Genomic DNA, 25,290 nt, shown 5'->3' with positions numbered 1-25,290 from the left:
CTTTAACCTTTAGGTCTTTGCAGTTTTGCCAAGATAACCCCTGGAGTGCACGGGTGGGGGTGGGAGGGAGTTGCATTTGCTCCTTTTTCTTTTTCTTTTTTGCAAGCTGAGAATGAGAAGAGAATGTAGGAAGGGAAGGGAATAGATCTGAAATGGAAACTTATCCATTCACAGTTTTGGAGTGGAGTGAAGGGAGCAGTATGGGCCCTGTGGTTTCTGAAGGGGGGCACTAATCCATGCAGTGCCAAGGTGCATGGGTTGTTTGCATTCCCTGGTAGGTGCCCTCTGCAGTCACTTCCAGAAGAGGGTTTGCACATGCCAGCACACCTTCCCCAAATCAAATCTAAAAACAACTTTCCCTTAAACTCAAAACTTCTCTTGTGTATGAAACTGACATCCTTGCTTTAATTTTCCCAGTGGGAAAGGAAAATGCTTCCCTATCTTCTCCTGCTAACAAAGCTGAGTCTGGGATGAACCTGACCTGATCTAGTGCAGGACCCACTGGGACCTCTTGTGTCCTCCATGAAGGAATGACAACTTTCCTTTCTGTTCCTCCTATCCCTATAACAAGCCGGGACAAGAGGCTGAGTATGTGCAGCTGGGATTCTAATTGTGCCATTGTTCCTAGCTGATGGGGAGACAGATTGCAGTTACTGAGTCTTGCATGCCAAATCTTTTCTTCCTAGCAGGAATGGGTAGGTTGTGGTTTTTTGGGTTGATGTTTTTTTACTACTGAAGGCAAATCTCCCTCTTCATTCAAATCCCTTCTCAAACTTCATATTGTGAAAACGTTGGCTCAATATCTCAGTCCCTTTCTTCAAACAAAATGATGCTTAAGCATGTGTAATATCATTTCCTTGTGTCAATTCAATGTAGTATCTCATATCCTCCCCCCCTCAGTTACCCTATCGTATCTCCCTCTATTGTTCCATTCCCTCCCAGCTGTTTCATACTTCAAAATCTAGACTGGAAGCTCCTTGAGGCAGAGACCTGTCCTTTTTCTTTATTTGCTATATTTCTCTGTAAGGTGCCATGTTCACTGATGGTTCTGTGCAGATGATAAAAGCCGGATGAGCTGAAGGATATTTTAGGCATCCTTAATTTGCATAAATGTGGTGGCTGCCAGAGCATTATCTTTTTGCATTTCTCTAGTGCATTTCCTTTCGTTTTGGAGGAGACACAAGAGTGGTGTTGGCCTTGTAATCCCCTTCCTTTAGTCCACTCTACAATCATACCCTTGTTGTTTTGTAGCAAAGTTACTGGACTTGAACTGAGGGGAGATTGTTGTTGTATTGTGTGTGTATATCATAATGTAAGTTGCCTTACTGTGTGCTGTGCCCCCAAAAGCAGCCTATACAGTTTATAAATAACATGTATTATGGCTTAAGAAGCTAGATCTGAAGCCTGCAGGCGATGGGAATTAAATTAGCCTTTTGAAAAAGGAAGAAGCTAGTTTGAACTATGTTTGTAGGAGTGCCTTGTAAGAGGAAGCTCATTAAACCTTTTGTGTATTGATCATCCCTGTTTCAATTAGAGCCAGTGAAAGCTTCTGGGTTTTCTCTTTCCATCTCCATGTGGGGAATAGGTGTTGGCCTGCCTCTTGGTTGAAGGAGCTTTTGAAACAAGTAAGAGAGAAAAGAACTAAGCTAGCTCATAGTTTGAAAAAGCTCCAGAGAGATTATGCACACATTGCCCCATGCCAAGAGATGTTTGTGCCGTTTACTAACAGGCCAGCCTCCAAGCTGTGGCTGAAGGGCATTCCACTAGCAGGAAGGTAAAGTAAGGATGTAAACTGCCTTCTTCCTATAGCAAAATAGCAGCGTCAGATACCCCAGGCTACAAAATGCTTACTCCATGATAAAGGGAATTAAAAAGGAAGGAAGGCGCAGAGAGGAAGAAAAATCTCCCACACCAGCATGTATGAAACTTGGGGGGAGTGTCTTTAGTCCTTTGTGTACAGGAGAGGATTTGCCAGCAAATAACATGTCCTTCAGCATTTGAGAGTGGTTGGCGTTGCACAGCAGTTAAACTCTTGAAGCCTGTGCACACTTGGGAGTAAGTCCACACACATGCAGTGAGGGTTGTTTCTGAGTAAACATCCTGTATGAGTGTGCAACTTGGTTTCTAAGATTAACCTAAGCTTTGCATCTGTAATGGGAGTATTCATTACAGGTATTTAATGAGGTTCCACGGAAAGGGGCCTTTGTGCACAAACAAGTGGGGAAATTCATTTCAAATGATTTAATTGCGTCCAACCATTCTGAAGTGCTATTGATGTTTGAGAATTACTTTATTCTAAATGATAACAACTGGGCTGGAAGGTGGGAATTTAGTTTGGAACACTTCAGTTCAAATCCTACCTTGCCAAATTAGGCAGATAAGCTGCCTACATTGGAGACAGCAATATATTTTTCCAAGTGGGCGACAAAGCAAATGTGCCAAATAAATGAACACATACAACTAACAGCTTGAGAAGGTTGAATATTTCTGGCAGATCTGGTGACTGATCAGTGGTGAGGCCTGAGTAGAGCTGGCCTCTGATAAACTTCTTTCCAGCTGTACAGCTCCATGGGTTCACAGCGGGTTGACCTGCTAGGTAGACCTGGCATTCAGACAATGCAACCGAAACCCTCATCCCCACCCCCCACCCTGACTCCCTTCACCTCCTGTAGCCTGTAACTAATTGCACTGCTGCTACAATTAACTTCACATCACCTCACCCCACTGCATTTCCCTAAAGAAATAAAATAAAACCAGGTTAGCAACACTGGACTACACTCCAGAGTTGTCATACTCATGTTGCTTAAGGAAGGGTGTGGGTAGTGTATAACAACACTGGGCTTCTTTGTAGGGCTGGCATAACTCACACCTTCTCAGCCACAGTCTTGTTCCCTGCAATATAATAATAGCGGACTTTAGTGGCATTAACAAAGCACTTTTTAAGATGTTTACAAACTCAGAAAATTCTTTCTCCCCCCCCCCAATGCAATAAGACTTGAATGAGGAAGCTCATGAGCTTCAGTGTCTGCTACTACCATTTGTTTCTGAGTTGACACACTTCCCTAGTTACAACCACACTAAAATTCTGGAAATCTGTCCCCCCCCCCCCATGGGGCAGTGATCACTTCCCCACCAGAGAAGATAAGCAGAAAATGCTTAAAAACAAACCAAGAACTTAGATAACAATGAGTGTTTCACTCTAGCTTTCTAGGATTTCATTGCTAGGAATTCATTGCCTAAAAACACTGAAAGGTGGAAGCAAGCTAGTTTCGCACAGAACAAATGAGAAGAGCAGTCCTGTACATTTTGCCTTCAGGAGATTATGGTTTGGGGGAAACCCCAAAGAGCATGTGTGCCTGCCTTCCTGCCTGCCTTAAAGGTGTACTGAGATGATTATTGAGATTATATATGTGAAATGCAGGAATTAAAATGGGAATAATATTATGAATCAGGGTTCCTCACTTTTCACAGTGGCTGTCATGCCTCAGCATGACAGGCAGGTGTTTTTCTCTATACTATATTTGCACTAATCTATGCCATTGTGCTGTTTTCATTAGCTGTTTCCCAAAGTTCTAAAGGCAAGGATGGGGAAAAAAGGAGGAGGCAGGAGGGGGAAGGTTATGGAGCATGCAGTAAATGACTTGTGGGAGTTAAGGTCTTGATGGGGGGGAGGGGTGTGTGACAGTTCTGGTCCTCTGGTGACGGGAGAAAAGAGAGGAAGAATTGGGGAAGGAGCAGGTGGAATTGGGTGGGGATAAAGGTGACACTTAAAGGAATGACAGAAAATATGGGAAATAGGAAGGTGTGAGAAGGAGACAGTTTTAGGGCTCTGGTGATGGAGAAAGAAAGTTGGAAGAAGAAGAAGGGTTTGGTTTTGATATCCCGCTTTATCACTACCCTAAGGAGTCTCAAAGCAGCTAACATTCTCCTTTCCCTTCCTCCCTCACAACAAACACTCTGTGAGGTGAGTGGGGCTGAGAGACTTCAGAGAAGTGTGACTAGCCCAAGGTCACCCAGCAGCTGCATGTGGAGGAGCGGGGAATCGAACCCGGTTCACCAGATTAAGAGTCTACCGCTCTTAACCACTACACCACACTAGCTCTCAAGACTTGAGACTTGGAGAAGACTTGGAGAGAAGGAAGACTTGAAGAGGGGGGAAATGAGTGTGTGGCATTAAGGTAGGCAATGAAAGAGAATATGTCGGTGTCCCTTGCTCCTTGCTGCACTCAAATTCTTCCCTCTTCCAGTCCTCAGCTCCCTCATATGAGACATATAAAGGATGTGGTCCCCTCAAATATTCCATTGTGCCTTCACATAATAATGTGTTTCTCTCCTGGTGCCATGTGCTGTCTTCAACACCAAGTTCAAGATTCAGTATAGTAATTTAGAACAGATATTTCATTAACAAGGAAGAACCCTTATAAGTACAGCATCCATCTCCGACTGAACAAGCTGGATTGCTCTTTCTAAGGAAGATCCCAGCGTGAGCCTGCTGAGTCGGAATTCATTTGCAGGTTTGACATTTTCTAACTTGGGTTCAACAGAGACATAAGGCTCCAGTCCCTATACATGCTTAGTTGGGATTAAGTCACCTTTGAACTCAGCGGAGCTTACTTCTGAGGAGAAATCTATAGGACTGCAGTGTGCACATGACTATTTACAACAGAAAGTAACTGTCTCTCTTAGGGGTTTGTGTGTTCTCTTCACCTTGCTCTGCTGATTCACTGCCAGTTGAAAGTAGGTCATACCCACTCCACATTGTGGCCACCACACTTGTTAGACCTTCTGTCTAAGCTCTGGTTTTGTGTGTGTGTGTTATGTATCTGTTTGTTAATCCACAAATAACATGACATATGTTGGACAGAGTGAGCTCTGGGCCATGGGAGCTTCTGCCTCAACAAATGCGGTGCCCTTCTGTTGCTTTGTCTATGCTGAAAATACTATTTTTAAAGTTGCAAAAAAAACAACAACACTCCAGTTATCTTTGTTTGCTAAACCCTTCTTGCTGGGTTTTACTATTACTTCAGAGTAGGGGAGGCTTGGCTAGGTAATATTGAGAGAGTGCGACAGAAAAATGCAATAGAAATTGAGTCTTTTGCTATACTGTATTCCTTTGGAAACTAGCCTGTTTCTAGAGGTCCGTCAGCCACAGTTGCTCAGAATTCTCCCTTTGTTTCCCCCTAACTGAACAATCACCATATGAACAGTCCTTCTCTCACTCCCTTCCCCAGGGGGCTTCTGTTGAAGATGCTGAAGAAATGGATAGTCAGTATGGCGCTTCCCCAGATGTGCAGGGGCTGAGGGGAGAGTGAAAAGGGGGGAAATGTGAAGGGGGTGATGAAGCAGCCTGGCCTATTCAATTAGGTGTGGCATAATGGATCCAGTAAATTTAGAATAGATTATTAATAGAAGGGGAGATCTGAAACTATGGCTAGAGGAAGCAATGGTTTGTGTGTGTGTGTGTGTGTGTGTGTGTATGCATGCATGCAGATTATCTTTAAAGGGTGCCAAGGGTAGGAACTGAAAGAGAACAGCAGCTTACAAGGTGTTTTGAGAGAAGGGCAAGAATGAATGAGTTCAAGTTACAACAGGTTGAATGAAATGTCTCCAGACTGCAAAGGTGGTCCTGAGAAACTCTGGAATCTCTTGGTCTGGGCACCTTAGGAAGGAAGTGTGTGTGTGTGTGTGTGTGTGTGTGTGTGTGTGTGAATTAGGAAATGGAACACACTATTAATTCCATAGATAGAATATATTAGTGCTGTGACAAATCTTCAGATGACCCTTATTTTGCCCATTCAAAATAGAGGCAAAGCAACTTTGCTACCAGAAAAGGAGGTAGAACTTAGCTATAAATAAATAAAATAATCAAATCAAATAAATTTCAAGGGAAGAGTCAGATGGGTTTGTGCTTACCTTTGGAATTAACAAGGTGGCTGAGGGCTCTGCTTGCTTAGTTCAAACAATATTATAAAAAGCCCCATGTTTCTTTGCAGACAAGATGTCAGCCTGGCAGGGCTTCCTGGAGTGACCATGTGACATTGCCAGGCTGGAGAACAGGGCTTTTTTTTTTAGGGTGTTTGCTTGAGCTAAATGATAAATTAATTTCCCACCCACCAAGTTCTCCACTTCTGCAAAGGAGGGAGGAGGGAAACAAGCCCAGCAGTTTGTGGCGCACTGTTGGAATATATGGAGGCCTGGATACTGAGTGGGATTTATGGCTTGTCAAGCTGCCCTGATGAAGCCACTTCTGGGTCTGGTTCTCTGATTCAAAGGCAAGAGAATGTGTGGCTGGCAGCAATGCTGGTTTGGGTGTGAAGCCTTCCCCTATCTGGAAAAGGTGGCTTGTTAGCAAATCCAGTCACCTACTATTTGGAATGGGGTGGGGAATTTTGGGGAGAAATCAGACTGCAACAGTGAGGAGAGAGATTGCTGTCCTGGTGTGCTCTGCCTTTCTTTTTAGTACTGACTGCTATGGAAGGCATGGGATGGCAGACTGAGGCCTTCATGGACCAGTGAGAGGAATATTTTCCTCTTGGTTTGCATGCTTTTGACTTCAGCCCATTTCGAGACATGTAAAGTGATGGCAGAGGAAAACTGAATCCACCAGTTTCTCCAGTCTTGGGGACAGATGGACGCATTTCACAACTTGCATATGAGGGACCAAAATGAGCTAGTGCTCTGAGGTCAGACCAGCGTCATACAGACTCAGGCCTTCCGGCCCTGTTGTCAGGAGCTGACTATGCGACAAGCGGGGAGTGTGTGTTGAGTTTCCCAGGGAAGTGCTTCCAAAGGAAGCGGGTGGGAGAAATATTCTACACAAGAGTACACATTCAGCATCTGGTGCCACCCCATGGAGATAAACAGGAAACCTTTAACAACTCATTTGTCACTGCAAATGAAAACAACCAGTCAGCTGCCAAAAGGAGAGAGGCTAGAGCCACAAAGCTCAGGAGGTCAGCAGGTTGGAGATCTGTGATTCCATATCTCATGAAATAGGACAGGAGCTGCATAGGACACAGATAAGAATCTAGAATCAGTCTAGGTTGAAAGCAGCATGCTGGGGGTGAGCACGAACAATTCCAGATTGAGCAAAACTACATTTTTATGCTGCAGGTGGGTTAGTGTACATGCAGCCAAATTCCCTTGTCTTATTCCAGAATAGAGCCATTATGTTAGTTGAGTCAGTGAACTGAGGGGTGCAGTTTTAGACTGCTACCCTCAATCTGTTTATCACAGAGAAGTCTTTAATCAGCCCCACAGATTATAGTGGGCTAGAATGAGCCAAGGATTGAAGCATTAGTGATGGAAAACCACCAGAAGAATGCAGTATGGCAGCCTCTGAAAATAAGCTGTTTTTGACAAAGTAGAACAGATTATTATTGTGCTCAGCAGAACAAATGCATATTATTCTATTGGGTGGTTTTATTTTCTTGTGAGTCTAATTTTACAGCAAGAACCCAGAGAGAGAGTCATTGTTCTTTGCACTTGGGGTTGTACAGAGGCACAATTGCCTAAGAGTTGGTTGTTGTGTTTATCATTTTATTTTTATTTTAGGGATTTATACTCCATTCGTCCATAAAATTCTCTGAGTTGCTTACAAATAGGGCTGGGTGATGTTGGGTTTTCAACATTGCGGTGTATCATCAGCCAAACATTGTGGTTTGGCGAAATACTGCGATGTTGAGAAAAGCTGCATTGGCCTCAGCCAGCAAGATGGTGGGGGAGCTGAGGTGCTTTCAACCCAGTGCCTCATGGGGCTCTAGCTCCCGGCTAGTTTGCTTTTCCCTCAGTGCATTGGGCGCTGGAGGCAGAGGGACTCAGGAGCGTTGACGGTTTCACCAGTGAAATACCACTGAGTGAAGTTGTCAATGTGGTCTGCACCCACATATTGGTCCTGGACGATATATTGATATATTACCCAGGCCCTACTTATGAAACACGAAACCTAGAGAGAGAAATATTGCACCATATCCAGTTTCAAAATCTGGATGTTGCTTCCATGAGGCAGCTGGTAAAGGCAGCTGGTAACTGGAAGTATCTGTGCTAATGCTTTCCAAGAGGTAGGTAACTAAAAGCCCCATTCTGCACAGAGTTAGGTACTGTGTCTGTTCTTCAGAGTAAATATTCTTAAATGTTGCTATACCCTGTGTTAACAAGGTAAAGCTTGAATACTCTTCCACACTAAGGACTGATTGAGCAACATTTTAAACTGTCTAAGCTTGGGTGCTCATTTTTAGCAAAAAACAAACAAACCAACAACCCTGGATATTTTTACTTAACATTTTTTTCTTTCAAATAGAGATTATAATAACAATTAGAACAATGAAATCATAGCCTGAGTGCCATTTGTTATGAATGTGGTGTCAATCAGTTATGAAAACCTCTTAAAATGTTAGTAAAACTTCCAGGACTGTTTCTCCCTCTCTCCTCTCCTCCTTCTCTGCAGAGTTTCCAATATACCAAGGTATTTTGAGTACAAAGCTTTTAGGCTTTCTCCATGTACTATAGCAGACCCTATTCCATTGGCAACTGCTCTTGAGATCCTTCTAGAAAGCAGTTCACTGTTCACTCTGCTGATCACTTTGTTTGAAATGTTGCCAATTTCTTTGCTGCTTGTCTTTGTGGTGCATGCTTTCTCATGCTGTTTCACAAAACATAAGATGCATCTATAGAAACATTGGCTTGTCAATGTTGTTTCTTTTCCCCTGGTGCCAATATAGCAGCAGTTGTGTTGCAGAGTGGTTTATGAAGCTATTGATACAGTCCATTTTAGCTGTTGTGCATGAATCAGGCTGGAGGTGTGGATCTGTGGGACATGTTCTCCTTCCTTCATAGCAAAGGGTCAGCCAGCTGGCTCTGGCTCATTCCTTAGGAATGTGTTGCTTTTTCTTCATCCCCAAAAGAAAAGGTAGCATTTGACAGCTCTTTCTCCAGCTTCATCCATTTTTCCTGGAGGCACAACAGTGCAGTGGGAAATGGTGAAAACAGCATAGCAGACATCGATCCTCAGTGTTGTTTAATTGTTGCGGAATTAGATTGTGTGTGTGTGTGTGTGTGTGGGTGGGTGTGGGTGTGGGTGTGGTGATCGATTCTTTGCCCCCTATATGTGATGCTTTCATTTCAATAGCAGTACTTAATACTGAGCATATTACACCAATCCTGATCTAACTGCACTGGCTATCAATTAGTTTCCAAGCCCAATTCAAAGTGCTGGCTTTGACTTATAAAGCCTTAAACATCTCAGGACCACAAAACCTCAAGGACTGCCTCTCTACATATGAACATGCCAGGACCTTGAGATCATCTTCTGAGGCCCTTCTTCACGTGCCTCCTCCACAACAGGTCTGGAGGGTGGCAACACAAGAGCAGACCTTTTCTGCAGTGGCTTCCCATCTGTAGAATGCTCTCCCCAGAAAGGCTCACCTGGCACCTTCATTATGCACCTTTAGGTGCCAGGCAAAAACATTCCTATTTAACCAGGCCTTTGGCTGATTGACATCCAATTCCCTTTTAAAATATGTTGGGGAGGGGGGAATTACTGGGTTATTCTTGTTTTTTGTTTTTATTATGCATTTTGTGTTTTACATTATCACCTAGTGACCTAGATCAGGGGTGAGGAACTTGAAGTCCACATGCATGATTGTGGCATAATCCCCTGCCTAATTGCTGGAGGGGGAGTGATCTTCATGCAGATGCAGCTCACAGGGAGAGAGGTTTTAACTCTTCCCATCTCACCGCTTCCCAGCTGCGGTGTGGCTTGTGGGCTGCCTGCTGAGAAGGACATGGATTCTACCAGCAGATGCACAATTTGATGGCATTCTAGACATTATTACAACCAATTACCACTAGCGATGACGGAGCATGTGGGCTTTGGCACCAGTTCACCAGAGATAGGCTCTGCCTATTTGTTTCCCCAAGTAAAACAAGATGGGCTGTTTGATGGCAATGGTCAAGTGTGAGCAAGCAAAATCCATCCATTCAGCTGGCTATCTGAACCTGGCTCCAGTTCCCTGGCTTCAACTAAATGCAAACCTGGAAAGAGTTTGCATTCTGCAGAAGTGAGACCAGCTGCTGCTGGGCAAGCCCATGTTTGGCAACAAGTGGAGGATTTTCACCAAGATTAAGGAGATTAAGGCCCTAATGCCCATTGATAGTGGGCAAAGCTTTATTAAGTCATAAAAAGTGGAGTTGTAATCCATTTGCAATGTGCATGTTACTGCACTGCCAGCAGGGCAGACTGAAGCTGGATTGCAGCACAGTGGCAGGGATTTCTTCCACTGTTGATTGTGGGTCGGTCTCTCTCTCTCTCTCTCTCTCTCTCTCTCTCTCTCTCTCTCTCAAAACAAATGACAACCCTACCTTCAGAATGGTGCATCACTACAGCTCTTGGCAGCATAGTGAAGGAAAGGCAGGCATCCAGCTGAGCTGTGTTACATTTTTAATCAACAGAAAGCTGAGCCCTGAATATGGGAAATAAGGCCGCTAGTAGCAATTCATTATGGAGAGGAAAAGCCAACTCATGAGTGCAGGAGGAGTTGGACAACCTGCAGCTCTCAACGGTGGTGAAATGAACTGAAGAAGCCCATGCGAAGCTGGTATAGGGTGAATCTTTTAAAAGAGGCCCCGTGGAACATGTGTACTCTGTATCCACGGGGCCTCTTTTAAAGGACTCACCCTGTATAACTCAATTTAATAGCTTGAACCTTGAGTCCTAAGCTCATCTTGACCGATAATGTGCGACATAGATCAGCTTTGGAGCTTGACCCCTGTGCAAGCTTATTCAGAAGTAAACCCCATTGGGCTGGATTCAGCTAATGGGTCCCACTAGCAAAAGCCAGCACAAGGGCTTCTGCTGGCACAATGGGGCTTTCTATCCCTGTCCTCCCCCTGCCCCCCAGTTGGCTTGTGGAAGGCGTTGTGAGAAACCCCAAACAGCAGCTGGAAGGAGGACAGGAGAGGAGAGATTGTGCCATCTGGCAAGGTGAAATGCATGTGCTGATGGGACAATCTCCTTAGCACTCCACTGAATTCCTCCTATTGAGTCCAGTGAGACTTCCAAGTAAGTGTGTATAAGGCTTCAGATATAAACAATCTGGTTTAACATCAATTGGATAAGGAATAAGGTGTTTGTTTCCCATCCATAAAAAATGGGGATACCAAGTTATATGTGTTTTGAGATCCTTTGCAAGATGAAGAAAGTGAAGTTCTTCCTGCATTTAAAGTATGGTACTCATTTTTGACAATGTGCCCTGGAGAGAGCAATGAACCCCCCTTTCCCTCTAGAAGAATATGGTAAACAAAAGGTGCTCTAGTCAGCTGGGCCCCCAAGTCTCTCTCAGCTGTATGACGGTTGTCTCTGTTTAGCTACTGCAACAAACATCCTAAGATTTGTGGAGGAATAGAACTAGAAAATCAATTAGCTGTTCAATTCATAAAATAGCAGGGAAGGTTCACTATTCTCTGAGATTTTCCTAGATCAAGAGAGGGCAGGAGAGGAAGTTATGAAGATTGGCTCTCCTCTATCAACTACCAAGGTCCATATTACATCATTTGAGAGTCCCTACTAGGAAAAAGGAGTCAGGCATGGCGTGATCTCCTAAGATTGTTCTATTTTACCTGTCCGCTGAATAGTATAGAGTCCAGTTCGAAGCATGCTTATTCAGATGTAAGCCCCATCACTATGTGAGTGATGTTTCTCTTAGATATGTTAAGCTAAAGTCTTCAGCCTTGGGTTGCATGGTACTTGGACAGCATAACAATTCATATTAGATTTCTAATAATTCTCTTTCTAAAGTTTATAGCCCTCAGGGAAGTGTAATGACAAATGTTCAAGCAAGCAAGAAACCCAAAATATGTTCTTCAACACTTATGATTCTGCATCCATCTTTCAAGCTTGTTACATATGAGGGTGTTGGTTTTGTTGTTGAATAAGTTGACTACTGACTAGTTTGGCAACTGCCAGATGCCCACTGTTTCTTAATCACATAAAACTATTATGTGTATCAATGCTGGTCTTCTAATTCAGATACCAAAGATGGCTTTTGCTGCTGAAAAAGATGTACATTGTCAAAAATGGTGTCTCATGCCCAGCTAATGCACTGGTATGCATTGCCTTCTTTAGAGTTGACACAGGGCCAGCTGTTTGGGAGCTCCTACCCATAAATTTTTGGTGTTCATAATCTTCCACTCTCCTTAGACAAAACTGTTGCAAGTAGGCCTATGAAACATCTTACTGTGTGCCGATCTTCTTTGCACCAGCAGGGCATCTTCAGCTTCAAAGTTGCAAAGAAAACCAGTCTCTGTAACAAAATAACTCTGCAGATCTCAACAGTTTCTTTATTGCCTTGTGAGAATGCTTTGAGTGTATGTGAGAATTGGCTTGGAAGACTAAAGACCACGGGTAGGCAAACTAAGGCCTGGGGGCCAGATCTGGCCCAATCGCCTTCTAAATCCGGCCTGCGGACGGTCCGGAAATCAGCTTGTTTTTACATGAGTAGAATGTGTGCTTTTATTTAAAATGAATCTCTGGGTTTATTTGTGGGGTGTAGGAATTTGTTCATCCCCCCCAAAAAAAAATAGTCTGGTCCCCCACAAGGTCTGAGGGACAGTGTACTGGCCGCCTGCTGAAAACGTTTGCTGACCCCTGCTTAAGATGGTATACTTGTATTCATATCTTGGCTGATGGTGGTGGAGACTGATGTATCCTTGAATTTGTAAAAAGGGTTTTTTTGGGATGAGGGACTTTTAACTTATTTTCCAGCTGTTAAGAAGCATTCAAGGCTGGTAATTGAATTGTTTAAATAAGGAGGGGTCCAGGCAATTCTTCTTGAAAGAAGTGGACCGCTGCAGTGTCTTTTAAACTAGCTGATGCTACTGTTAGCTGTTGCTATGGGAAGGATTTGAAGGTGAGATTTGTTCCATCCCACGGCAAGCAGTGATATGCTTGAATATTTGAGCTCACATTGGGTATGAAATGTAATTGGAGATATTTACTAATATTTCAGTAGCAATTTATTTCTGGTGTGTGATTCCCTGAAAGCAAACTGTGAGAAGAACATATGGACCTTGTCTATACACTTCTTGTGGAGTTTACATTATTGGAAGCAAAGCTTCTGTCTGTTTTAGGAGACTGAAAATGTGCAAGAGTTTCATGGTGTACGCTTTACTAAATTCTGGACTGTCTTGCAATGTATTGACATTGTGCGCAGATAATGACTAAATGGTCTGTTCCAGATGTTGACTTTAACATTCATCGGCCTCAGCCAGCATAACCGATGGTCAAGGTTAATGGAAGTTGTAATTCAGCAACATTTGGATGGCAGTATGTTGACTAGCAATGGTCTGTTCTGTGGTTAGTTATCTCAGGTATCTTTTGTAGCCTTGCCATTGCAACAGTAGAAGCCAGGATGATTTGCTGAAAAGTTTGCTGATCTTGCAACTTGCAGTCCTTTGCTCAAATGTGAGTCAGTCTGTTTGTTTGCTCATTTTGTTTAGGACTTTTACTAAGCATACTGTCTCAGAAGGAGCCCAGGACAATATACAACAAACACAAAACAAAATGCATCAACCATCAATAAAAACGTAGTGTGTATGTGTGTAATAAAGTAGCAAATTCAGTTTTGTCAAGAATGACTTGCTGGTGTGGTTTTGGGCAAGTTGCTCTTAGCAGAACCCTCTGCCTAGAATTAAGTCCCATTGAGGTTAATGGAACCTACTCCCAGGTAACTATGTAAAGGATTGTTGTTGCAGTAACTTGTAAACAGATGTTATTTCCCTTCCTAGGCCTTTGCAGGGCTTAGTGATCTATAGAAAATGCCCACATAAAGCTAAAACAAATACAGAAAATTGTGGAAGTAGAACTACTATCACTTGGAAGCCAACCGTCTTCCACCACCAGCACTCCAGTTGCCAACACACAGTGGTGTCACCAGAAGACAGCTCAGCCAGTAGAGCATGAGACTCTTAATCTCAGGGCTGTGGGTTTCAGCCCCATGTTGGGTGAGATTCCTGCATTGCAGGGGGTTGGGCTAGGCTAGATGGTCCTTGTTGTCCCTTCCAATTCTCTGATTCTATTTATCTTCTATCTAAGTCGCTCCTTCGGGTGGGGCTTGGTGCACTCTTCCTCTTGCTCCACCTTCAAACTGGTCTTGGGGAAAGGGGAGTTTCTGACCAGAGAAGCTGCTCAAAGTTGTAGAGAGTTCAAGCAGGTGTGCCTGAGCCCTTGCTGATGTTCTGACATAAGCAGCAGAGTTAACGCATGGCCCATTGTCAGAACCAGCTTCAGTGAGCAAGCTGAAGCAAACAGAAAGCTGTTTGGCAGGCTTAAGCACCTTGAGGTGCCGTGGCATGAGGTGGCAGGTTACAAATAAGAAAAAAAGTCAACAGGCTGAAGACTGAAGACATTGGGGAAGCAAGGATACATTAGGGATCACCAAAAGAAGATGGGATAACGGGCAGCATGTTGTGTGTTAATCTGGGTCAGTAAACAATGGCTAGAAAGCAATGCAGGCTGCAGTTCTTCCCAGCATATGGTGCTAATACTTCATAGTATGCTGTACGCAAAACCCATCGGGTCACATATGAGGTCCAACTGGCAAATACTTACGCTCCATCCCTTTTGTCCTGCCCTTGTCTGTGGAACTAATTGCCCCAATTCCATAAGAAGAGTCTTTGTTTCTCTCCTCTCTCCCCGACGCGCCCCCCCCCCAATGGTGAAGGCTTGCTTAGATGCTCTGTATTGTTTAGCATTGAATGAATGGCTATCTGTGTTCTTGGTGAGGAGGGGGGTGGGGAATGAGCCTCTGTGCTGGCTAAGGACTGGCAAGCCAGTGGATCAGCACTTCTGCTGGTACAGGCAGAAATAAGTAAGCATCTGGCATAGAAAGCTTGAGAGAGTTCACAATAAAGGCAGGGAGACGTGTCTGTGTTGCTTTTCCAAGGTTTGAGCATCCTTGCTTGCTAGTAGGAAGACTTGATGATGTACAGCTTCCTCCACCCCCTTTAATTGCCCTGGCACAGATTGAATTCAGAGATTTGCCTTCTGCTTTTCACTTTGCCCAGAAGTAGCTTTGTGAAACTCCTTTCCCATTCAAATGGCATTTCAACAAATGGTCCCGTACCAAAGCGCCAATGAATTCAAAGTTGCTCACTGGCTGTTGCTGGATGACAAAAGGCTCTTCATGCCTGTGATTCCATGCATGCTTCTCATGAGTAAAATGAATTGGCCTCTGAACACCTTCTTAAGCTTTGTCCTGTCCTGTCCAATTCCATGTGAATTCAAGGATTATTTATTTATTTCATAAAATTTACATACCGCTTGGTTGTAGAAAACCTCAAAGTTGTTTACAAAGTCAAAGCGCCTAGCAAGTTGTTCACAGCCTCTGATACAACAGTCATCTCTTCCAGGCCGAGCAGCAGATCCAACAATCCCATTCACCACCTGGAAAAGCTATTCCGGAGGTGGCTGCTTGGGGATGTGGTGGTGGTAATCAAGCTAGAGGAGAAGTCCACCACCACATGGTAGGCATGAAGATGTGCTTGGACTTGTGTTTGAATGGATTCATCCTGGAATCTTTGCTGCCTGCACTCTAGCTGGCGTCATTGCCTGGAGTTCCTCAGCATTCCCAGGAGACTCAGGGTTCAGCAATCTTTTGGCTGTAAGCTTCAATGCCCAAATGACTCATCAGTAGGGAGAGATTCCACTCTGTCTCTCCTCCTGCCCTCCCTATGCACCAGCCCTCCCCACACTACTGCTGCAAAGTGCCTGCCTTCCACCCCCATTTCCCTCACTCTCACCCCTCCCCTTCCCCGGCAGCTGTATTGTAAAGGAGGAAGAGGCTGAGGAGGTTTCACATGGAGGGGCAAGAACTCCCACAGGGATTTCTCATTTGAAGAAAGCTGTTGCTCGTCAATCCATACTAAGCCGTTCTGGGTTTCTGTCGTGGGAAAAAACTCCACATTTAATTTAGAACAGCAAAAGGGGGTTAAAACTCCCTTTTGCTTCTTGCAGAGCTTTCAGAGAAAACTAGCTGTATGATAAAGAGCTTCCGGCCACACTCTTTTAATACACACATTTGTTGCTGGCAACTGCATACCCAGCTGGGGGGCTGTATTTCCCTTTGAGGGAGGTGTGCGGCGATTGATGAGCAACTTGAAAAGCTCCCTCTATGCTTTTTTCTCATTTTTTTAAGGCCAGATATGTTTCAAACAGCCATTTCCTTCACCACAAGTTGGTAAATGCAGGCAAAGCAGACCCAACTAATTTAATTAAAATCTCCCCTTCAGTGTGGTAACTGAATCCAGAGCAGCCTTGAAATTCTATAGGCAGGATGTGCAGTCGTTTGCTTTTTCTTGCAATTCTTTCCCCTCCCCCAGAAATGTGTTATGCTGGCCAGTTGGAATCGGTATTCTCCTGCTGATGTCTCTCTCCTTCAAGAGGGTTATATATGTGTGATGGAGAGAAGTGGGGAGGGGGAAATAGGTTCTCTGCTAGCATACTTTAATCCTTTTTTCTGAACAAGGCAAACCACTTCCAAATGCAGAGCCTGCTGCACAACAGAGTCTTGTGCCCAACAAAAACCCCTGCACATGGCAAACTAGCTTGTTAAGGAGAAAGCTAGCCTATAATGATTTGCCCCCCCCCCCCCACTGTGTATGTGTTGCATGTGTCTCTTCCTGCAGCCTTGAACTGGCAGTATACTTGCCACCTCATTGAGTCCTAGGCCTATATACCATATTTTTCGCCCTATAGGATGCACCGGCCCATAGGACGCACTTATTTTTTTTTGGGGGGGGGAATAAAGAAAAAAATTATTCCCCCCCCGAGCCCCAAAGAGCAAAGAAGCCATGACAGTGAGCGGGATGGATCCTGCTCGCTGTCCTGGCTTCATTTTTAGCCTTGGGCTGGGGGTCCGGGAGCGAAGGCGAGGTTGCGCTGAACCTCGCCATCGCTCCCGGAGCTTGCTTGCTTGCGGGACTCGGGGCGGGGGAAGCCCGAGCTTCCCCCGACCCCAGCCCCCAGAACGGGTCCGGAAGTGATGGTGAATTTGTGCGCAACTTCGCCATCGCTCCCAGAGCTTGCAGGGCGGGGGAAGCCCGAGCTTCCCCCGTCCCCAGCCCCCAGAACGGGTTCGGGAGCGATGGCGAGGTTGCGCACAAGGCTTGTGGACACCTGCGCGAAGCATGGGGCGTCCCCCTCTTGAGGCTGTGAGCAAGCACTACAGTGGTACCTTGGTTTGCAACCACTTTGGATTACAACCGTTTTGGATTACAACCACATCAAACCCGGAAGTGTGTGTTCCTTTTTTGGAATACAACCCAACTTTTTTTGGATTACAACCCATTTTGGGGGGGAGGCCCCATTAGCAAAAGTGTGCCTTGGGTTATAACCTGTTTTGGTTTACAACCGGTCCTCCAGAATGGATTATGGTTGCAAACCAAAGTACCACTATACTTTGGCTGGCGTATGCAGTGTGGCTGTGGACTAGAGATGTAGGTCACATTCACACACATACTTGATTAACTTTAATAAATCCTGCTATTATGCTTTAAGCCCAATGTCCTCTCTTCCAAGAGGAGTTCAAGGTCAGACTAGAAACAAACTCTTTAAAGGTGGGTACCTAAACCCTGTTCCTCAGCTTTTCACTGGGACCTCCTCCTCTGTGCCTTTTTCCCGGGCTCTCCACATACTACAGAGTGAAAGGTGGGCTTCTTCTCCAGAAAGCAGGGCTGATAAGATCACTGGGAATCCCCGATATGACTTGACTTGACCCTGAGGTCACATCTACATTCTACATTTAAAGTTCTATTATACTTCTTTAGCAGTCATGACTTCCCCCAAAGAATCTTGGGAATTGTAGTCTCTTAAGGGTGCGTAGAATGGACGTGGGTGGCGCTGTGGGTTAAACCACAGAGCCTAGGACTTGCCGATCAGAAGGTCAGTGGTTCGAATCCCTGCAACGGGGTGAGCTCCCGTTGCTTGGTCCCTGCTCCTGCCAACCTAGCAGTTCAAAAGCACTTCAAAGTGCAGGTAGATAAATAGGTACCGCTCCAGTGGGAAGGTAAACGGCATTTCCGTGTGCTGCTCTGGTTCACCAGAAGCGGCTTAGTCATGCTGGCCACATGACCCGGAAGCTGTACGCCGGCTCCCTCAGCCAATAAAGCGAGATGAGCGCCGCAACCCCAGAGTCGGTCACGACTGGACCTAATAGGCAGGGGTCCCTTTACCTTTACCTTTAAGTGTGCTTAGAGTTGTTTGGGTCCCCACCCCCAGCAATCTGAACTCTGGTTGAGCAGGCGGCATTGTTCATATGTTGCAACTCACTCCCAACATTTTTGACCTAGGAGATATATGCATCCATTTATGTCTGTCATAAAAGTTCCAAGTAAAGAGGACGCCTGAGCAAGGGTGTCTCTGTGTGCACTTTTTTTTAAAAAAAGAAGGCAGTGATGAATAAAAAACCTCAAGGTGAACTGTGCTGTTTCTTCCCCTTTGCCCAAGTCAAAGCATTTCCTCCCTTCTATTCCACAGTAGAGACATCGGTGGCTAGAGAAAAAATATTATAGACCTTCTGTTCCTCCCATTCCAAAATGAAAAAAGAAATATTATTTTGCTGACATCACACTTTACATTTAAAATGTGTTTAATTTTGAAACAAACATGGGTTTATGGATAAAGGCTCACTTTTAGTCAAAAGAGTTCTTTTCCCCATGAAAATCCTCACGATGTCCCACGTTATAGCAACCAGACATAAACATAGGTGGAAGTTCCTTCTGCTCCTTGGGTGTCTGGGGTTGAGAGTTGTTTGAAATCAGTCTTGAAATCTGTTTTAAATTTCTGCATTTAGCTCACATGTTTACAACCACTGTGGAAAGATACCTGCACAGATAGTTTCCCATGAGGATACTGGAGAATCTTGCTGAGTTTGAACCGGTGCCATGTTTTGTGTGTGTGTGTGTGTGTGTGTGTGTGTGTAAGTAATACAGCATATTTAAGTTCTGCACTGATTTTCTGGAACTACTTCTGCAGAAATCTTTATCCTTCTTTTCTTTGCAGCTGGGTTTTAACAAGCAGTGGTTAAGTGTCAAATATGTTGTGAGTACAAACCCCACTTCCCCTTGTTGAAGCATAGATAAGAGAGCACCCATCTCTGTAAGGGACACAGTCTTCGATTTCACGCACATCTGTGATTTGCCCTCTCCCCAGCCTGTCAGAGGCTTAGTAACTCTAGGATATACTGTGTGATTCAAAGCTAATATATACCACATGGCAAATGTCTAATACACCAGGCCTCTTTGGCTGATTTTCAGATTGGGACAAAGTTTCAATTTGTTTCTCTAAGCTTTGTCTGTGCATATGTAACATATAGGCTGCAAATCTAAACATATTTACTAGAGAGTAAGATCAATGAGGGTGGCTTCTCAGTAAATGTATTTTTAGGGCTGTACTGCCCTTACCTTACCTTACTTTATTCCACCTCAAGACACCCAGTAGGTGTTTATCTAGCTGCTGCTTATTCCAGTTTACAAGGTTTCAGAACGTCCCACCAAACTGGGTCAGGGAGAGCAGGATAGTAGTGTCTCTTCCAATAGTAGACAGATGTGTAAATAGAAGAGGTCTGCATTTTCAGAAAAGCAAAGGCTGGAAAGTTAGGTAGGTGAGTAGGTACAGAGTATTGCTGTTTCTTAAGGCTTGTGACAAAGTGATATTTTATTTCTCCGTTGCTGTGCTAAAAATGAACTGCTGGGTTTATCTCTTGCTAGCTACATTTCTTTCTCTAAGCAGTACAGTGGTACCTCGGGTTAAGAATTTAATTCATTCTGGAGGTCCGTTCTTAACCTGAAACTGTTCTTAACCTGAAGCACCACTTTAGCTAATGGGGCCTCCCCCTGCCGCCGCACCACCGGAGCATGATTTCTGTTCTCATCCTGAAGCAAAGTTCTTAACCAGAGGTACTATTTCTGGGTTAGCGGAGTCTGTAACCTGAAGCATATGTAACCCGAGGTACCACTGTAGCTGTAATTCTAGATCCTCACAAGACCCTGGAACAGGAATGAGGAGCCTGTGACCCTCCAGATGTTGCTGGACTACAGCTCCCATCCTCACTGGCCATTAGCCATGCTGGCTGGACTGATAGGATCAGTCCAACATCTGTAGGACCTCATGTTCCCTAGCTGTGCCTTGAAAGACTGTAGCCTTACTTAAGTACACATGGCAAAATCCTCAAATGGCATAAGTGCATTCAGATTTTAGGGTTGTCCCAAAGAATACTGTCAGTCTTAAGCCAGACCTAGGGAACCATCAAGCCTCAAGGAGAGCAATAGCCCTTGTCCCTTGAGAGGTCCTTCTTGGAACCTTGTGTGCCTTCTCTCCCCTAAGTAAAGAGGCTCTTCTGCCATAACAGAACAGCTGGTTCTGAGATAATCTCTGTTCCCTGATCATTCTCTTTGGGTTCAGGAATATTGAAATCTTCACTGCTTCTGTCTCTTTGCCCTTGCTGAAGTACAATTTCTAGCATGACCAATGGTGAGGAATGATGGCAGTTGAGAAGGCTACAGGCTCCTTATCCCTGGCTTACTACCAACATTTTTAAAAAATGATTAAAGATGTGAGCAAATCATTGCACTCCTATTAGAGGCCTGCCATATGCGTGAAGTATGGTGTCTGTTTGGGAATGTGTTCCTAGCCTGTGATCCTGATAGGAGGAATGTGGAACATTCTTTAAAAGCGTTGGCATCCTTAGCAGGAGCAAGTTTGACGACACACTTCTTTGTCATAACAGGAAATTCTGGCCGTTTTTCTATGCAATCAGTCACTGCTTCTGTGCAGACTTCATTCTCAAACATATGCACATTTTTGGCACACAGATATCACCCCTTGCCATAATGGATGGTGCTATATAATCCTAAATATTCAGAGCAGCCAAGTCTTCCAAAGTTCCATCAAAAAATGGGGGAAAGGCATGGAAGATGAGATCATGACACAACGGCCTAGCTAAAGAAACAAGCCAGCGGTGGGGTGAGGGAAGAGACTGGGCTGGGGAGAGCAATAGTCGCACCCATTACCACTGGTCTCTTGCAAACATTCCTTAAATTTAAGATACATTGCAACTCTGCAATTGTTTTTAAATGTATAGTAATGTTTGTAAATAGTTTTTAATATATGCAATATTTTTTTTTATAACACACATTGTTGGGAAGGGAAGTCTTAAATCTTTATTTCTCTCCATTTTGTTTTTTTGAATGCTGGGTGGGGGGCAGCCAAAGCAGAGCCAAGCTTGAGTCCAGCAGGATGAGGGGCCAGCATACTGTTTGCCTGTGGCTGAAGCACTATTCAGCAGGGGGCTCTCCAAAGGATGCAGTGTTTGCTAGCTAGGCTCCAGAGAAGGCAGGGTGGAAGGGGATTGAGCCTGGGAATTTTGGGATGCAGAGCAGATGTTCTACCTCAGGTCTATGGCCCTTTCCCTGCATTTGAAGGCACTTCTTTTCCAACAAGTTGTGAACTGTCCCGTGATCTTCAGATGAAGGTTGATAATACAAATTTAATAAATAATAACAGTAACAAGGTTTCAGATCTGATTTTACAAGAGTAATGTTATTAGTTCTGGCTCTTTTTGTTTGCTTTTATGCTCTCTTTAGTTTTGGTATGTTGTTTGCGACATCTATTTTGCTTTTAATGACTGAATTACTGCTTTTGGTTTTGTATACTTTGCTGCCTGCTCTAATTGCCTCCATTTGAGGAGGAAAATTTGGGTTATGAATTAAGTAAGCAAATAAGAATTTGTGGCCAAGTACTTAAAGAGGACGGGGCTCCATGTTTTTGCAATGCTATGGCCTTAAGGGGGTACCAAGATGCAGGTTGTGAGGTTTCTGGTCCAAGTCTTGGTTAATCTTGAAGGATAACTTTTGGAAGCATCAGAAATAACCTGTTACAGCCCATTTTGCTTATATGGTATGGTGTGGATGACTTATACCTGCCCATGCCCTGCAAATATGGAAGATCTAGAGTACTGGCAAAACACTGTATTAAATGGACCCCATCTATTCTACCTCCTTCACTTTTAGGGCTCTTGTTCTGACATGCTGGAGGATGTCCCAGGTATCTTGAATGGATCTGTAAAAGTGTTAGGGAGCTTTAGTGCTGCATGTCTCTCTTGTCCCTCCTTTTTCTAGGTGGGTTGAAATGTGGGAATGCTGGAACGCTTTGTTTTGCTTAGTGGCTGAGGTTCAACTGTTGGATAACAAACCATTCCTACTAATGGCAAAATACTTTCCATGTGGAATGATTCTTTCCTAGTTGTGTGTAAGAATAGCAAAAAATAAAATAAATGCTTGGCTCTCCCATCTTAAAAATGCCGCTATTTCAGGAGTCATTGAAAGGCGTCTTGGCGTCCTCACTCTATAATTTTTTGACCCAGGAATTTTGCCAGCAGCCCACTGCATGTGTTTGAAATGAGTTTTAGAATTACAGGGCATGTGGAGGATCTAAAGATTGTGGCTTCTCACCCAGCACCTTGCACCATCTCACACCCTAAAATGACCCTGACCACTATCTAGGGACAGATTGTCTGAGCAAGGCACGCCACATGCAAGGTTCCTACAGGAGTTAAAAACCTACCTAGCTGTTCCAATAAGTAAAGCAGAATGCATTGTAAGCTGCAAGGCAGGACAGGGAATAAAAACCAGGAAAGGAAAGGAGGCATGAGAAGGGAGTTTTAAAACCATGTTGTGGGTGTCTTTGAAGAGGAGACTTGGTCTTTGAAGAGGAGACTTGTACATAAAAACATTTTATAGCAGTTCTTGCAGTTTCTTTCTTTTTTTAATGTGGATGTATACTGCATATATGTATTTATAATAATGCATACGTGTGATTACTGCATCCTGAATTATGGACTTTCAGGCCAGCATGTGGCATTTGGAAAGTCACAGATTTTGAGAAGACCTCAGGTTCCATATTCACACAATTCAGAGTTTCATTTGGACTCTGCTTCCATCTGTCTCTGTATTCAGTGCAACTGAATATCTGTATATATCCGTATTCAGCAATATATCTGTATTCAGAGCAACTGTTATATAGGGCCACATTTCTTTCTCCCCTCTGGGAGACCTAGGCTTCCCTTGGTTCCATTGGAAACCAAGTTTTTTGTAGACTAGTCTCTTCCAATACTCAAGTGAATCCAGATCTGTGTGCAGGTTACTATGGAGGCATCAGAGGTGTGCCTGTCTCATGTCAGTATAACTCCCAAGCTATCTTTAGGTGTGAAAACTCAGCAATGACATGGTTGTTGTTATTAAACATCCATCTTGTCTAAAAAGCAGTAACAAACTTCCTGGTTTCTGTTCCTTGCAGCTACTAAGAAATGAGCCAATGTTTTATTTATTTGTACTGTTTCGTTAAAAAGAAAGAAATAATATATTAATATTCGTTACATTTTCCCTTCAGAGGCCATTCCCAGCTACCCAAGCAGCATGATGGAAGCCACTCGAGATGCTGGCATCAAGCAAGTCCCACCAACGCGGACAGAGAAACCAGCTGCTGATTTTGCCTATGTTGGGATAGATGCCATCTTGGAGCAGATGCGGAGGAAAGCCATGAAACAAGGGTTTGAGTTCAACATCATGGTAGTCGGTGAGTCTTCTTCCTATGTGGTTCACTTTAGTCAGACTATGGAACTGGCTCCCTTGAGAGGTGGTGATGACTACCAGCTTGGATGGCCTTAAAACAGAAATGAATGGAGGATAAGGCTATTTATTTATTTATTTATTTATTTATTTATTTATTTATTTGTTCATTTATTTCATAAAAATTATATACCACTTGATTGAAAAAAATCCTCAAAGAGGTTTACAAAAACATATAAAATCAGGGGAAATTTACAATACATTAAAACATGCAAGAAGTTAATATACTAAAACAGATTAAAATTCATATCAGTATCTGTAAGCATCTGGGTAGGCTGTCTAAGCAAGAACATTTATAGCAGGCACTGAAAAGAATAGAGTGAAGATGCCTGCTTGTTATCAATTGGCAGCGAGTTCCAACGTGTAGGTGCTGCCACGGTAAACAACTGAGTTCTTACAGATGCAGAACAGGCTAGTGGCTCTGTTCTACCTCCACTGTTGGATGCAATATGTCTCTGAATACCCTTTGCTGGGAATCACAAGTGGGTAGAGAGCTGTTGTGCTCATGTTCTGCTTGTGGTCTTCTCATATGCTCTTGTGCTGGCTACTGTGAGAACAGGGTTCTGGACTAGATGTGTCTTTGGTCCAGCAGGATTCTTCTGGTGTTCTTGCATATGCTGCAGCAGTGCCATTGGGGTAGAACCTGTTTCTTGTATGGCTTCTTAAGAGAATTATTTTCTCTGTGTATCCTTGCAACAGAGGGCTTAGTAAGAGTTGGGAATTTTAAAGTTATCAGATTTGTTAAATGCATTACGAAACTAATTCCCCATGTGTTGTGGGCTGAATGTCAAGGTGACCGTGTGTTTCCTCTAATAAGCTCTTTGTCCTGACTGGAATGTCAAAAGAGCAAGAACTTGTACCTTTTAATAGTTTGACTCTGTTGCTGCAGCCAGAATAGCTGTATTGCATTTGTCATTGATTGTTTGGGACTGCTAAATCATACCCCTGGAAAAAAGACACCCACTGGAAAAATTGCCCTATCGCCTGCTGATACATTGATGAATTGGTTGGGACCATCAACCTTCTCTACCTCCCCTATTCTCCTCTCCAGAAAGTACTCTGATTTCTTCTAGTGCCCCAGCCCTTTCAGCTGGTTGGTGATGATGAGGGTGGTGTTGCTTGCTAAAGTTTTGCAAGAGATAAGTAGCCCTACAGGGGCTTATTTCCATTTTCAGGACTAAATGTGACCTCACTGCAGGTTCTTTGTTTACAATTGACTTGCAACAGAAGGCTATGCTGCAAATCTGTGTGACTTACTTAAAACACAAATTAGTGCATTCTTGGTTCCTGCTCAGTGTTGTGTGTGTATGAGAGAGAGAGAGAGAGAGAGAGAGAGAGAGGTCTGTGTAGTCACAAAGTGGGAGGTATGAGTGTTACTAGGGAAGTCACCAGCTTATCCCTGACCATTCTGAACATCTAGACACAACATTTTTGCATACACTATCTCTCAGTTGATCTATGAATCCCAGGTTGGAGGAAATGCCTACTGTATTCTCTCATGCTTTGGAAAAAGGGATGTGTGTTCCTTCCACCTGACAGCCACTCACTGCTCATAACTCTGGAAAAAAGGTGGGGCTCGTTGCCTTTATGAACTTCACTGGACACAGTTCT

General features: G+C 43.9%; 1 protein-coding gene across 8 annotated transcripts in view; it reads left to right on the top strand.

The window, feature by feature from the left end:
* Positions 1 to 25,290, top strand: part of SEPTIN9 (septin 9) — a 215,326-nt gene that overhangs the window by 167,266 nt on the left and 22,770 nt on the right. For all 8 annotated transcript variants that reach the window (XM_083725859.1, XM_083725862.1, XM_083725861.1 and 5 more), the window contains one exon: positions 23,441 to 23,626. In XM_083725859.1, coding sequence (XP_083581985.1) covers positions 23,441 to 23,626 — 186 coding nt within the window. The remainder of the gene's footprint in view (positions 1 to 23,440; positions 23,627 to 25,290) is intronic.

Source organism: Podarcis gaigeae (assembly GCF_964106915.1).
Source record: "Podarcis gaigeae genome assembly, chromosome: 2".
In the NCBI taxonomy this organism is placed as follows: domain Eukaryota; kingdom Metazoa; phylum Chordata; class Lepidosauria; order Squamata; family Lacertidae; genus Podarcis; species Podarcis gaigeae.
The sequence above is the reverse complement of the archived record's forward strand: the minus strand, read 5'-3'. Positions and strand labels throughout refer to the sequence as shown.